This window comes from Boleophthalmus pectinirostris, unplaced genomic scaffold (genome assembly GCF_026225935.1).
Source record: "Boleophthalmus pectinirostris isolate CB_2022bp ecotype Guang Dong unplaced genomic scaffold, ASM2622593v1 HiC_scaffold_11, whole genome shotgun sequence".
Lineage (NCBI taxonomy): Eukaryota > Metazoa > Chordata > Actinopteri > Gobiiformes > Gobiidae > Boleophthalmus > Boleophthalmus pectinirostris.
In genome coordinates this window covers 23392878-23408237 of record NW_026570994.1, presented here as the reverse complement: position 1 = coordinate 23408237, position 15360 = coordinate 23392878, and the positions used below count along the sequence as shown (strand labels likewise).

Genomic DNA, 15360 nt, shown 5'->3' with positions numbered 1-15360 from the left:
AGTAGTAGTAGCAGTAGCAGTAGCAGTAGCAGTAGCAGTAGTAGTAGTAGTAGTAGTAGTAGTGTCGGTCTCCAAACCTTGAGCTCAGATGTTTGGTTGAGCAGATCTGGTTCTGGTTCTGGGTCTGGACTTGGTCTGAGATCACTGGGATTATCAGGGGCCACAGGAGGCACCACTGGTAAAAGCTGTGGTTGTGTCCTTAAGCAAGACACTTCCCTTGCATTGCCTCATATGAATGTGGTGGTGTTGGTTGGATGCGCAGACTGACAGCCTCTCTTCTGTCAGTCTGCCCCAGGGCGGCTGTGACACCAGAGACTGAAGAGACTTTGAGCGTCTGTAGATCTGTACACAACTAATGCAGTATTATTACTACAGTAGTACTGCAGTACTTCATTCACTCCACTCTCTGTTACTGTAGCCACAGCTGCCCTGGGACAGACTGATGCATATGAAGCAATGTGGCTCAAGTGTCTTGCCTAAGGACACAACAAAAGTACTGAGCACAGAGTCGTAGTTTCAAATCACCACTAATTATGTTGAAAACAGAAATATGCAACAATTTGCAAAAGAAATTTGACATAAAGTGAAAGTTTAATACAAATCCACAATATCCATGATGTATAATTATTTAATATAAAAACACAAACTTCACCGAGTTTCAAACAAAGTTACAACAGACAAAATGTCTTTATTTAAATGTCTTGTGTTTTTAAAGTCGTTATTCAAATGAAATTAAATTAAAGTGTTTGTTTTATTGTTTTCTGTGAATATGAATCTGAATATAAATCTGTGTTTGTGCGTTTGTGTTTTTATGCGTTTGTGTTTTTATGTCTTTGTGTTTTTATGCGTTTGTGTTTTTATGTGTTTGTGCGTTTGTGTTGTGTTTTTATGTCTTTGTGCGTTTGTGTTTTTATGTCTTTGTGCGTTTGTGTTTTTATGTCTTTGTGTTTGTGCGTTTGTGTTTTTATGTCTTTGTGCGTTTGTGTTTTATGTCTTTGTGCGTTTGTGTTTTATGTCTTTGTGTTTGTGCGTTTGTGTTTTTATGCCGTTTGTGCGTTTGTGTTTTTATGCCTTTGTGCGTTTGTGTTTTTATGCGTTTGTGCGTTTGTGTTTGTACAGTGGCGATGTACCGGGAGCCGTCTCTACACGACGTCGGCGAGACCGTGCCTAAGCCCGCCCCCTCCGCCAAGACCGCCACGCCCCGCCCCCTGCTGGTCAACGGAGGAAAGCCCCTGTGCCCGCCGAGCACCGCGCCCACATAACAGAGGCGTAACCCGGGGCAACGCACGCCACCCGCCCCCAAAAACACCCCAACAAACAAACAAACACACGAGCACGGGACCAAAAAACCCCCGACCAGAGCCCGGACCGAGGTCACGGCCTCTGCTCGCTCGCACACGATTGGACGGATCTGGAGCCTGAGCGCAGGAGACGAGGTGATGACAGCCAATCAGAGCGCAGAGAAGGTTTATCGAGAAGTCTGACGGGTTTGGTTTGGGTCTGAGAGTCGCACGAGGAATTTACACGAAAAATCTGTGAAACCGTTTGAAAATAAAGAGAAGTTTCTGACAATCTTTAGTCAAGTCCTGGACCAGACTTTGACATGATCCAGACCTTGGTTTAGTCCTGGTTTAGTCCTGGTTTAGTCCTGGTTTAGTCCTGGTTTTTATATTTTTGATGGTGCAGCTCTCAGGTCCAAACTGAACGGATCCAAACAGACTAAAGACTAAAAGTCGCCGGAGTTTGAAGGTTTGATTTTCCTTTGACAATCGAAGCCGAGTCGAGCGTCGTGTTTTCACCAGACGCCCAAAGTCACGGCGACGCTTCAGAACGTTTAAAGTTTGAAACTGTGCAGAAGATCCAGAGAAAAACCTGAAGAGAGAAGAGCGAGAAACGAACCTGTGCTACAAAAACCACCGAGAAAATCCACACAGATCTGAGGGAAATTTCACTCGAAAATTCACTTTTTAAATGTTTTCAACAAGTTTTGTTTTGAGATTCATTAGTCCTGTTTTAATCCTGGTTTAGTATTGATTTTGTCCCTGATTTAGGCTTGGTTTAGTCTCTGGTTTAGTCCTAATTTAGACCTGGTTTAGTCTCTGGTTTAGTATTGATTTAGTCCCTGGTCTGGACTTGATTTAGTTCTGTTTTAGGTCCTGGTTTAGACTTGGTTTAGTTGTTGGTTTAGTCCTAGTTTAGTCCTGGTTTAGTCCTGGTTTGTAGCACAGTAAAAGTCTTGGTCCAAACTAAAAGAACCTGAAGTGGAGGTCTGGGTGTGACCCTGCAGGGGGCGCTCTCTCTGTGAGGGTCTGGGTCTGGTTCTGGTCCTGGTCCTGCAGGGGGCGCTGTCTGGTGGAGGCCCGGGTGTGGTTCTGGGTGTGGTCCTGGGCTGTAGTCCTGGTCTGGTCCTGCAGGGGGCGCTCTCTCTCTCTCTCTCTCTGGTGGACGTAGCATTAGCTCGTAGCAGTCAGTGTTTACATGGAGTAGCAGCAGAAGAAGAATCTGTAGTTCTCAGACGAGGAGTTTGTAGTTTTTCTGTTGCCTTCCCCCCCATACTTGAACCTAAAGGAGCGTTCGGGTCAAACAGGGTCCAACTACACTACCCACAATGCACCACACGCTACACAAACGCCACGAGCTCCACTAGACTACAGTACACTACATTACCCAGAAGGCCGAGCGGCGGCGTCTGGGCCGAGGAGACGACGTTCAAACAGAAAAGACAAGAAAAGACAAGACACGCAAGAACTAAACCTGGACTGAAACACGACTACATGGATTTAGTCCTGGTTTAGTCCTGGTTTAGTCCTGGTTTTGTTCCTGTATTGACCAGGTTTTTAAATTTTAGGATTAGACTTGGTTTAGTTCTAGGTTTACACCTGGTTCAGATCTTTGTTTAGTTCTGGTTTAGTCCCAATGTAGACCAGGTTTTGTTCATTTTAGGATTAGAACTGGTTTAGATCTCAATTTAGACCTGACTTAAACCTATTTTAGTCCTGGTTTTGTCCTGGTTTAGTCCTGGTTTTGTTCCTGTATTGACCAGGTTTTTAAATTTTAGGATTAGACTTGGTTTAGTTCTAGGTTTACACCTGGTTCAGATCTTTGTTTAGTTCTGGTTTAGTCCCAATGTAGACCAGGTTTTGTTCATTTTAGGATTAGAACTGGTTTAGATCTCAATTTAGACCTGACTTAAACCTATTTTAGTCCTGATTTAGATCTTGGTTTTGTCCTATTTTGGACCTGGTTTAGTCCCTGGTTCAGACCAGGTTTAATCCTGGTTTAGATCTTGGTTTAAGTTTTTGATTTAGTCCTGTTTTGGACTTATTTTAGACCCGTTTTAGATCTTGGTTTAGTCCCTGGTTTGGACCTGGTTTAATCCTGGTTTAGATCTGGGTTTAGTCCTTGATTTGGACCAGTTTTAGTCCTGGTTTAGTTCTCGGCGTGGTCTTATCTTTTCTACTCACACTTCTCACACTTTTCTTTCATACATTTCTACAGTGGCTCTTTTATTTTGAAAATCCCTCTTTTTACGTCTACAGGAAGTGCATTTGACCGTTTTCAAAATAAAACCAAAAACCCTGCGCCCCGTTTGAACCTCTCACTGTGAAAAAACAACAACAAAAAAAAAACACTAAACAATCCTCCGAAATCCAAATCTGACGTCACTGTTAAACCGGAGGAACGAACCACAAACTGTGAAGCACCACAGGAAGAACTGAACTCAGGAAGAGACAGTTTCAAAATAAAATGAAGGAAATGAGAGAGGAACGCCATTTCAGAATAAAACACCTTCTGTTTCTGTGGTCGTCTCGAGAATCCACTGTGGACTAAAACTGGGTCAAAGAAGAAACGTGTGTGAAATTTATAACCATTTTAATCCTGTTTTTTGTCCTGGTCTAGACCCGGTTTAGTCCTGGTCTAGATCTAGTTTAGTCCTGGTTTAGTCCTGGTTTGGTTCTGTCCTAAAGCCTGTTTCTTACCCCGAGTCGTCGAGGTCTGAATGTGAAACTGAACTGTCTGAGGAAACAGAGACTTGTCAAAGTAAAAGCTGTAGATTCTAGTGCCTCTGCGCCGCGTCCACGACAACAGACTCTTATTCTGAAAATCCACAAATCAACACACACGCAGACCTGGTCTAGAACTGGTTTAGTCCTGGTTTCAATCCTGGTTTAGTCCTGGTTTGGACTGAAGATAAGACCTGGTTTTGGTCTTGATTTTCATTCTATGTTAGACCAAAACTAGGTCTGTTTTAGTCCAGGTTCAGTCCAGGTTCAGTCCAGGTTCAGTCCAGGTGTAGTCCACATTTAGTCCAGGTTTAGTTCTGATTTCCATAAAAATATAAAGTGTTTAATTTGCCTCAGGAATCAGTTCGGTTGCCATGGAAACAGTCGGTCGGTTGCCGTGGACGCGGCTCTCGTGTTTCCTCAAAGTTCAGACTGAAGTTTGTGATTTAACCTGTTTCTTCTTCTGTATTTAACCCAGAGTGTGTGTGTCTCAGTGTGTGTGTGTCAGTGTGTGTGTGTGTGTGTGTGTGTGTGTGTGTGTGTGTGTGTGTGTGTGTGTGTGTGTGTGTGTGTGTCTCAGTGTGTGTGTGTGTGTCTCAGTGTGTGTGTGTGTGTGTGTGTGTGTGTCTGTGTGTGTGTGTGTGTGTGTGTGTGTGTGTGTGTCTCAGTGTGTGTGTGTGTGTGTGTGTGTGTGTGTGTGTGTGTGTGTGTGTGTGTGTATGTGTGTGTGTGTGTGTGTGTGTGTGTGTGTGTGTGTGTGTGTGTGTGTGTGTGTGTGTGTGTGTGTGTGTGTGTGTGTGTGTGTATGTGTGTGTGTGTGTGTCATGTGTGTGTGTGTGTGTGTGTGTGTGTGTGTGTGTATGTGTGTGTGTGTGTGTGTGTGTGTGTGTATGTATGTATGTGTGTGTGTGTGTGTGTGTGTGTGTGTGTGTGTGTGGGTCAGAGACTCGCTCACACACGGAAAGAAAAAGAGAAAATGTTAAATGTTAAAATGTAAAATTGGTTCATTTGAATCTGAAATCGAAGCTCCTCAAACTTTTGCACTTTTATTTTAAACATGAAACAGTCACTGGTCCAGTCCTGGTTTAGTTCTGGTTTAGTCCTGGTCCAGTCCTGGTTTAGTTCTGGTTTAGTCCCCGAGTTAGACCTGAGTTAGACTTGGATTAGACCTGGTTCAATCCCTGGTTTAGTTCTGAATTAGACCTGAATTGGACCTGGCTGTATCCCCTGGTTTAGTCCTGGTTTAGTCCTGGTTTAGTCCTGGTTTAGTCCTGGTTTAGTCCTGGTTTAGACCTGGTTTAGACCTGGTTTAGACCTGGTTTTAGTCCTGGTTTAGTCCTGGTTTAGTCCTGGTTTAGACCTGGTTTAGACCTGGTTTAGTCCTGGTTTAGTCCTGGTTTAGTCCTGGTTTAGTCCTGGTTTAGACCTGGTTTAGACCTGGTTTAGACCTGGTTTAGTCCTGGTTTAGTCCTGGTTTAGACCTGGTTTAGACCTGGTTTAGTCCTGGTTTAGTCCTGGTTTAGACCTGGTTTAGACCTGGTTTAGTCCTGGTTTAGTCCTGGTTTAGTCCTGGTTTAGACCTGGTTTAGACCTGGTTTAGTCCTGGTTTAGACCTGGTTTAGTCCTGGTTTAGTCGGGCTTGAGCTCTTTCAGCACGTGGACTTCAATTTTATTTAGTCATTTTATCAGAAAATTCAAATATTTTGGACGAGATTTTAAAGCTCAAAATTCTGGGGAAAAAAAAAAAAAGTGATTCTGGGTCAAATTTTTTTTTTTTACCACAAATAAAATCTCTAAAATTAATCACAACACTGATGGAGACTTTTATCTAGAATTTGGTCTGTTCAAACAGTCCTGGTCCAGTCTTGATCTAGTCCCTGGTCCAGTCTCTGGTCCAGTCTCTGGTCTAGTCTCTGGTCTAGTCTCTGGTCCAGTCTCTGGTCCAGTCCCTGGTCTAGTCTCTGGTCCAGTCTCTGGTCTAGTCCTGGTCCGGTCTCTGGTCCGGTCTCTGGTCTAGTCTCTGGTCCAGTCTCTGGTCCAGTCTCTGGTCCAGTCTCTGGTCTAGTCTCTGGTCTAGTCTCTGGTCCAGTCCCTGGTCCAGTCCTGGTCTAGTCTCTGGTCTAGTCTCTGGTCTAGTCTCTGGTCTAGTCTCTGGTCTAGTCCCTGGTCTAGTCTCTGGTCCAGTCTCTGGTCTAGTCCCTGGTCTAGTCTCTGGTCTGGTCTCTGGTCTAGTCTCTGGTCTAGTCTCTGGTCCAGTCTCTGGTCCGGTCTCTGGTCTGGTCTCTGGTCTAGTCTCTGGTCCATGTTCATTTCATTAAATCTCACAGAATCACAGAAGCTCAGAGTTTGGTTTGTTTTAAAGTCGTTTTTGTTAGTTTTTTGTTGAGTGTTTTTTTGTCGTTGGGTTTAGTCTGGACCTGGAGTGTCCTGGATTAGTCTGGACCTGGAGTGTTCTGGATTAGTCTGGACCTGGAGTGTTCTGGATTAGTCTGGACCTGGAGTGTTCTGGATTAGTCTGGACCTGGAGTGTTCTGGATTAGTCTGGACCTGGAGTGTTCTGGATTAGTCTGGACCTGGAGTGTTCTGGATTAGTCTGGACCTGGAGTGTTCTGGATTAGTCTGGGTCTGGAGTGTTCTGGATTAGTCTGGACCTGGAGTGTCCTGGATTAGTCTGGACCTGGAGTGTTCTGGATTAGTCTGGGTCTGGAGTGTTCTGGATTAGTCTGGGTCTGGAGTGTTCTGGATTAGTCTGGACCTGGAGTGTCCTGGATTAGTCTGGACCTGGAGTGTCCTGGATTAGTCTGGGTCTGGAGTGTTCTGGATTAGGTCTGGACCTGGAGTGTCCTGGATTAGTCTGGGTCTGGAGTGTCCTGGATTAGTCTGGGTCTGGAGTGTTCTGGATTAGTCTGGACCTGGAGTCCTGGATTGTCTGACCTGGAGTGTTCTGGATTAGTCTGGACCTGGAGTGTTCTGGATTAGTCTGGACCTGGAGTGTTCTGGATTAGTCTGGACCTGAGTGTCCTGGATTAGTCTGGACCTGGAGTGTCCTGGATTAGTCTGGTCTGGAGTGTCCTGGATTAGTCTGGGTCTGGAGTGTTCTGGATTAGTCTGGACCTGGAGTGTTCTGGATTAGTCTGGACCTGGAGTGTTCTGGATTAGTCTGGACCTGGAGTGTTCTGGATTAGTCTGGACCTGGAGTGTTCTGGATTAGTCTGGACCTGGAGTGTTCTGGATTAGTCTGGACCTGGAGTGTTCTGGATTTGACTCTGACTCGGTGTAAATCTTTTTTGTCTGATATTATCAATATGCAAATGAGTCGTGTACAGTTTGTGTCTCTTGTATCAACAACAATATGATTATTAATAAACCTTTATATGAACAAAACTCTACACACACACTCCTGCTCGTCTCTGTGTGTGTGTGTGTGTGTGTGTGTGTGTGTGTGTGTGTGTGTGTGTGTGTGTGTGTGTGTGTGTGTGTGTGTGTCTGGTTACCGTCTCCATGGAAACGCTCTTGTGTTCGGGGGAAATGTTCAGGTTATTTTAGATTCTCATGAAACAAACGCACAAAAAACACACAACATTCTCCTAATGTCTGACAAGGTCAAGACCTGGTTTAGACCTGGTTTAGTCCTGGTTTAGACCTGGTTTAGTCCTGGTTTAGTCCTGGTTTAGTCCTGGTTTAGTCCTGGTTTAGACCTGGTTTAGTCCTGGTTTAGTCCTGGTTTAGTCCTGGTTTAGTCCTGGTTTAGCCCCGGTTTAGACCTGGTTTAGTCCTGGTTTAGACCCGGTTTAGACCTGGTTTAGACCTGGTTTAGTCCTGGTTTAGACCCGGTTTAGACCCGGTTTAGTCCTGGTTTAGTCCTGGTTTAGTCCTGGTTTAGACCCGGTTTAGACCTGGTTTAGTCCTGGTTTAGACCTGGTTTAGACCCGGTTTAGACCCGGTTTAGTCCTGGTTTAGACCCGGTTTAGACCCGGTTTAGACCTGGTTTAGACCTGGTTTAGACCTGGTTTAGTCCTGGTTTAGACCTGGTTTAGACCTGGTTTAGTCCTGGTTTAGACCTGGTTTAGACCTGGTTTAGTCCTGGTTTAGTCCTGGTTTAGACCTGGTTTTAGACCTGGTTTAGACCTGGTTTAGTCCTGGTTTAGACCTGGTTTAGACCTGGTTTAGACCTGGTTTAGTCCTGGTTTATATTTCTCTCATATTTCGCCTCCGTTTCTTAATTAATGTTTCCTTCCTAACGAGGAGACGAGGAGACGAGGGGAGGGAGGTTTGTTGGGGGGGGGGGGGGTGTTTCCGCTCGTTAAGGATGCTGTGTCCGTCGCCGTGGTGACTAACGAGCTGCTGTGACGGAGACGTGTGATTGGACGATCAGTATTCAGGGAGCGCGCTCAGTACGCGTCAATTACACCTCAGACTCACGGGAATAAACCAGCATCTGAGACCTGGTTTAGACCTGGACTAGACCTGGTTTAGTTCCCTGGATTAGACCCTGGTTTAAACCCTGGATTAGTCCTGGTTAAACCCTGGTTTGGACCCCAGATTAGACCTGGTTCAGACATGATTTAGTCCTGGTTTAGTACGTAATTTAGACCCTAGTTGAGTCTTGGTTTAGTCCTTGGTTTAGTCCTGGTTTAGTCCTGGTTTAGTCCTTGGTTTAGTCCTGGTTTAGTCCTTGGTTTAGTCCTGGTTTAGTCCCTGGTTTAGTCCTGGTTTAGTCCTTGGTTTAGTCCTTGGTTTAGTCCTGGTTTAGTCCTGGTTTAGTCCTTGGTTTAGTCCTGGTTTAGTCCTGGTTTAGTCCTTGGTTTAGTCCTTGGTTTAGTCCTGGTTTAGTCCTGGTTTAGTCCTGGTTTAGTCCTTGGTTTAGTCCTGTTTAGTCCTGGTTTAGTCCTGGTTTAGTCCTGGTTTAGTCCTGGTTAGTCCTGTTTAGTCCTGGTTTAGTCCTGGTTTAGTCCTGGTTTAGTCCTGGTTTAGTCCTTGGTTTAGTCCTGGTTTAGTCCTTGGTTTAGTCCTGGTTTAGTCCTGGTTTAGTCCTGGTTTAGTCCTGGTTTAGTCCTGGTTTAGTCCTTGGTTTAGTCCTTGGTTTAGTCCTTGGTTTAGTCCTTGGTTTAGTCCTGGTTTAGTCCTTGGTTTAGTCCTTGGTTTAGTCCTGGTTTAGTCCTGGTTTAGTCCTTGGTTTAGTCCTGGTTTAGTCCTTGGTTTAGTCCTTGGTTTAGTCCTGGTTTAGTCCTTGGTTTAGTCCTGGTTTAGTCCTGTTTAGTTGGTTTAGTCCTTGGTTTAGTCCTGGTTTAGTCCTGGTTTAGTCCTGGTTTAGTCCTGGTTTAGTCCTGGTTTAGTCCTTGGTTTAGTCCTGGTTTAGTCCTGGTTTAGTCCTGTTTAGTGGTTTAGTCCTTGGTTTAGTCCTTGGTTTAGTCCTGGTTTAGTCCTTGGTTTAGTCCTGGTTTAGTCCTGGTTTAGTCCTTGGTTTAGTCCTTAGTTTAGTCCTGGTTTAGTCCTGGTTTAGTCCTTGGTTTAGTCCTGGTTTAGTCCCTGGTTTAGTCCTGGTTTAGTCCTGGTTTAGTCCTGGTTTAGTCCTTGGTTTAGTCCTGGTTTAGTCCTTGGTTTAGTCCTGGTTTAGTCCTGGTTTAGTCCTTGGTTTAGTCCTGGTTTAGTCCTTGGTTTAGTCCTGGTTTAGTCCTGGTTTAGTTTAGTCCTGGTTTAGTCCTTGGTTTAGTCCTGGTTTAGTCCTGGTTTAGTCCTGGTTTAGTCCTGGTTTAGTCCTTGGTTTAGTCCTGGTTTAGTCCTTGGTTTAGTCCTGGTTTAGTCCTGGTTTAGTCCTTGGTTTAGTCCTGGTTTAGTCCTGGTTTAGTCCTGGTTTAGTCCTGGTTTAGTCCTTGGTTTAGTCCTGGTTTAGTTTAGTCCTTGGTTTAGTCCTGGTTTAGTCCTGTTTAGTCCTTGGTTTAGTCCTGGTTTAGTCCTGGTTTAGTCCTGGTTTAGGTTTAGTCCTTGGTTTAGTCCTTTTAGTCCTGGTTTAGTCCTGGTTTAGTCCTGGTTTAGTCCTTGGTTTAGTCCTTGGTTTAGTCCTGGTTTAGTCCTTGGTTTAGTCCTTGGTTTAGTCCTGGTTTAGTCCTTGGTTTAGTCCTGGTTTAGTCCTGGTTTAGTCCCTGTTAGTCCTTTTTAGTCCTGGTTTAGTCCTTGGTTTAGTCCTTGGTTTAGTCCTTGGTTTAGTCCTGGTTTAGTCCTGGTTTAGTCCTGGTTTAGTCTCCACAGGGACTTGTTGCTGTAATAAGTGTTTTTTTTTTTTTGACATTTTCAAACTCTGCCCTTTTTCATCTCACGTGCACGCCCCTGCTCACGTGCACGCCCCTGCTCACGTGCACGCCCCTGCTCACGTGCACGCCCCTCCTCACGTGCACGCCCCTGCTCACGTGCACGCCCCTCCTCTCGTGCACGCCCCTCCTCTCGTGCACGCCCCTCCTCTCGTGCACGCTCGTCTGACGCAGATCCAGAGTAAAACATCTGCAGGTGTGAGAGCCTCAAAAGGTCAAAAACAGAAACAATCAAACTAAATCAGACCTGGTTTAGTCCTGGTTCAGTCCTGGTTTAGTCCTGGTTTAGTCCTGGTTCAGACCTGGTTCAGACCTGGTTCAGTCCTGGTTCAGTCCTGGTTTAGTCCTGGTTCAGTCCTGGTTCAGTCCTGGTTCAGTCCTGGTTCAGTCCTGGTTCAGTCCTGGTTCAGACCTGGTTCAGTCCTGGTTCAGTCCTGGTTCAGTCCTGGTTCAGTCCTGGTTCAGACCTGGTTTAGTCCTGGTTCAGTCCTGGTTCAGTCCTGGTTCAGACCTGGTTTAGTCCTGGTTCAGTCCTGGTTTAGACCTGGTTCAGTCCTGGTTCAGTCCTGGTTTAGTCCTGGTTTAGTCCTGGTTTAGTCTCTGTTCTTTATCATCTAGTTTTGTTTTGTTTGTTTTCACCTCGGGGCGTTACCCATGATGCACTGCAGCTGCTTCCAACCCAGGGGTCAAAGGTCACACCTGGGGCTTTTATGTCCACACTCCGCTCCTGCCCGCACCTGTCTGCACCTGTCTGCACCTGCCGGAGTCTGACCCTGTCCCTGCAGAGACTCGTCCGTCCGTCCGTTTGTGATGAAACAGGTTTAATCAGGTTTATGACGTTTAAACTCAAAATCCCATAATTCCTTTTAAAGACTCCGGGTCTGAACGGGAGATTTACGGAAATGAAAGTGGATTTTGGTCCAAACGTTTGTTGTGGAGGATTTACAGGAGAAGAGCGACGGAGCAGCAGCGCCACCTGGTGTTTGAGAACAGGAACTGCAGCCTAAACCTCTTCAGCACCACGGACAGCTCCAGCACAAGTCCACCACATTTTGACACAATTTTGAAGCATGATTCTTGTTGAAATAAGATCAAATTTTCACAGAATGTTTAGAAACAGATTTTATATTTTATATTTAATGTTTTATTTTTGTTGTGTTTTCAGGTTGAGTCGTTTTCTCCCAAACAGAATCATTTACTGTGTTAAATCTGATGCTCAAACTCACCCAAGACTGAGCAGCGAATCCTGAAGAAACGATCGGAAATAAAACTGTGTGTCGTTCATTTATTTGTTTTTCAAAATAAAACCAAAAATAAGAAAATGAAAAAGCAACTATTTTTTCATTATTTGTCTCCAAAACCAAAATGAAAAAAAAAGATAATGATTCATTTTTTCAGTTTTCGTTTTTTTGTGTTTACATGAAAAATGGAAAAAACAGATAACGGACTGAACCAGGACTGAAACCAGGACTGAACCAGGACTGAACCAGGACTGAACCAGGACTAAAACAGGTCCGGGATCAGACCAGGACCAGACGAGGAGTGAAAATGGTTCAGTCCTGGTTCAGTCCTGGTTCAGTCCTGGTTCAGTCCTGGTTCAGTCCTGGTTCAGTCCTGGTTTAGTCCTGGTTTAGTCCGTTATCTGTTTTTTCCATTTTTCATTTAAACACAAAATCAAAAACCAAAAAAACAATGTTGTGTTTAGTTTTTTCATTTTGGTTTTGGAGACAAATAATGAAGAAAACAGTTGTTTTCTCATTTTTGGTTTTAATTTTGAAATCAAATAAACGACTGAAACACGGATTGAGCTCCTTCAGGTTTTAAAATCAGACAAGACACAAAAACCTGATGAATTCTGTGTGGAAAGGCTCCAGAAACTTGAAGAAACATCAAACCGCCACTGGAGGAATCTGGCTTTTTAAACTCGTTCTGCTTTCAGACTCTCGGCGTCACCAGACGTTTTCATGAACTTCCTCGAGCTTCTCTTCTGATCTTCATGTTGGTTCAGATTTTTCCTCTGCACAGTTTTGGTTCCAAGTCCAAATTTGTTTTTCCAAATGTTGCGTTGAAGCTGCAGATTCAAAGACCTGGTTCAGTCTCTGGTCTTTTTCAGTCCTGGTTTACACCCGGTTTAGACCAGATTTAGTCCTGGTTTAGCTCTTGGTTTAGTCCCTGGTTCAGACCTGGTTTAGTCCCAGTTTAGTCCTTTACTAGTTTAGTCCTTTACTAGTCCTGGTTTAGTCCTTTACTAGTCCTGGTTTAGTCCCAGTTTAGTCCCGGTTTAGTCCCTTTTTAGTCCTGGTTTAATCCTTTTTTAGTCCGGGTTTAGTCCCAGTTTAGTCCCAGTTTAGACCCAGTTTAGACCCAGTTTAGTCCTTTTTTAGACCCGGTTTAGTCCTTTACTAGTCCTGGTTTAGACCCGGTTTAGACCCGGTTTAGTCCTTTACTAGTCCTGGTTTAGTCCCAGTTTAGTCCCGGTTTAGTCCCAGTTTAGTCCTGGTTTAGTCCCTTTTTAGTCCTGGTTTAATCCTTTTTTAGTCCGGGTTTAGTCCCAGTTTAGACCCGGTTTAGTCCTTTTTTAATCCTGGTTTAGACCCAGTTTAGTCCTTTTTTAGTCCTGGTTTAGACCCTGTTTAGATCCGGTTTAGTTTTTAGTCCCGGTTTAGTCCTTTTTTTAGTCCTGGTTTAGTCCTTTTTTAGTCCCTGGTTTAGTCCTTTTTTAGTCCTGGTTTAGTTCTTGGTTTAGTCCTGGTTCAGTCTCCACAGTGACTTGTTGCTGCAGTAAAAATGTTTTTTTTTTCTGACATTTTCAAACTTTGCTAAAGACACAAAATGATTCTGTTTGGGAGAGAAACACAACAAAAGTAAAACATTAAATCTAAAATCTAAAATCTGTTTCTAAACATTCTGTCAAAATCTGAGCTCGTTTCATCAAGAATCGTCCTGTGAAATGACGTCCACTTACATTTCTTCATCTTTCTCCCTCGTTACGTTGTTGTTCTGATCGTTTCATGAGCAGGAGGCGACTGTCACGGCGCTCTGAAGGGGGAGGGACTTAGCACAGAGAGCAAAAAGAGGCAGAGAGACACATGGAGATCTGAACATGTGAAGCGTTACAGCGAAAACCCCCGACAAGTGAAGAAAACTCCTCTTTAAGCTCCACATTTGAAGAGATTTCTTAACAAAAGCGAACGAGCCCAAACATTTTTAAAAAAAGAAAATATTTTATTGACGGAGAATCGGTCGGACGTTTCTGCACAGATCTAAAAACACTCACTTTAAATAACGTAAAGTTCAACTTCTGACGCCGTTTTCTGATCTGTCGTTGTGTTTTGTTTCATTATCGCACGTTTAAACTCTGCTCCACTGGGTTTTTAAACTCCACACACCTTCACAAAATAAATCATCTGGATCATTTCAGTCCTGGAGTCGCAGAAAAGTAAAAAGAAACACAACACAACTCCAGCTCTGATTTTGTGCCGTACAGAACATTTAAAACGAGCAAAGTCTGAAGAAACGAACGAAAAAAAGAAGAAACAGAAAATTCTCGTAAATGTTTGTGAAACGAAGCGGAAACAGTGAAGAGTTCAGAAGTAGAAGTAGAAGTAGAAGTAGAAGTAGAAGTAGAAGTAGAAGTAGAAGTGAGAGTGTGTGGATCTGCAGTTGAGCTTTGGACTCTTTAAATTGCTTTTTCAAAAATATTTGTCCAGCGTTTTCACAGAATCACAAATGAACAGAAGTGAAAGGAGAGAAAAGAGTTTGAGTTCGTTTCTTTTACAAACAAAACTTCATGTGTAACTGAATAAACGTGAGACAGACACGGTTAAACAGGAGCTTTTACACCAACATTTACAATAAAACTCCCGTCTGAGGAGGTTCGAGCGTCGTCCACGCGTCAGGGTTTCCACTTCTTCACTGACAATATTTTGTTTTCATGAGTCAAAGTGAATTTTCCAGGACTTTCCAGGACTTTCCAGCACCGACGTGTGTAGAACTGATCATTTTAAATCCTGTCAGTCTCTTTTAAACTAAAGACTCAGACGTTCAGTGTGTCGTTTGTTCATTCGTTTTTCATAAATAAAATCAAAAATAATAATAATAAAAAAAAAAAAAAGCGATTTTCTTCATTTGTCGTCTCCAAAACTAAAATGAAAAAACAAACAAAAAAAAAAACAGATAAAGGTCGTTTCCCGTTTGACTTAAACTGTGATGCCAGATAAAACCAGAACTAAACCAGAACTAAACCAGGACTGAACCAGGACTAAACCAGGACTAAACCAGGACTAAACCAGGACTAAACCAGGACTAAACCAGGACTAAACCAGGACTAAACCAGGACTAAACCAGGACTGAACCAGGACTAAACCAGGACTGACCACTAAACCAGGACTAAACCAGACTAAACCAGGACTGAACCAGGACTGAACCAGACTAAACCAGGACTAAACCAGGACTAAACCAGGACTAAACCAGGACTAACCAGGACTGAACCAGGACTAAACCAGGACTAAACCAGGACTAAACCAGGACTAAACCAGGACTAACCAGGACTGAACCAGGACTAAACCAGGACTGAACCAGGACTAAACCAGGACTGAACCAGGACTAAACCAGGACTGAACCAGGACTAAACCAGGACTGAACCAGGACTAAACCAGGACTAAACCAGGACTAAACCAGGACTGAACCAGGACTAAACCAGGACTGAACCAGGACTAAACCAGGACTGAACCAGGACTAAACCAGGACTAAACCAGAACTAAACCAGGACTGAACCAGAACTAAACCAGGACTAAACCAGGACTAAACCAGGACTAAACCAGGACTAAACCAGGACTAAACCAGGACTGAACCAGAACTAAACCAGGACTAAACCAGGACTAAACCAGGACTAAACCAGAACTAAACCAGGACTAAACCAGGACTAAACCAGGACTAAACCAGGACTAAACCAGGACTAAACCAGGACTGAACCAGGACTAAACCAGGACTGAACCAGGACTAAACCAGGACTAAACCAGGACTGAACCAGAACTAAACCAGGACTA

At 44.0% G+C, this 15360-nt stretch overlaps 1 protein-coding gene across 1 annotated transcript in view; it reads left to right on the top strand.

The window, feature by feature from the left end:
- LOC110170889 (fibroblast growth factor 14-like) overlaps positions 1–1262 on the top strand; it is a 39687-nt gene extending 38425 nt beyond the window's left edge. The window contains exon 5 of the mRNA XM_055163829.1: positions 1120–1262. Coding sequence (XP_055019804.1) covers positions 1120–1262 — 143 coding nt within the window. The remainder of the gene's footprint in view (positions 1–1119) is intronic.
- Positions 1263–15360: the final 14098 nt, after the last annotated feature.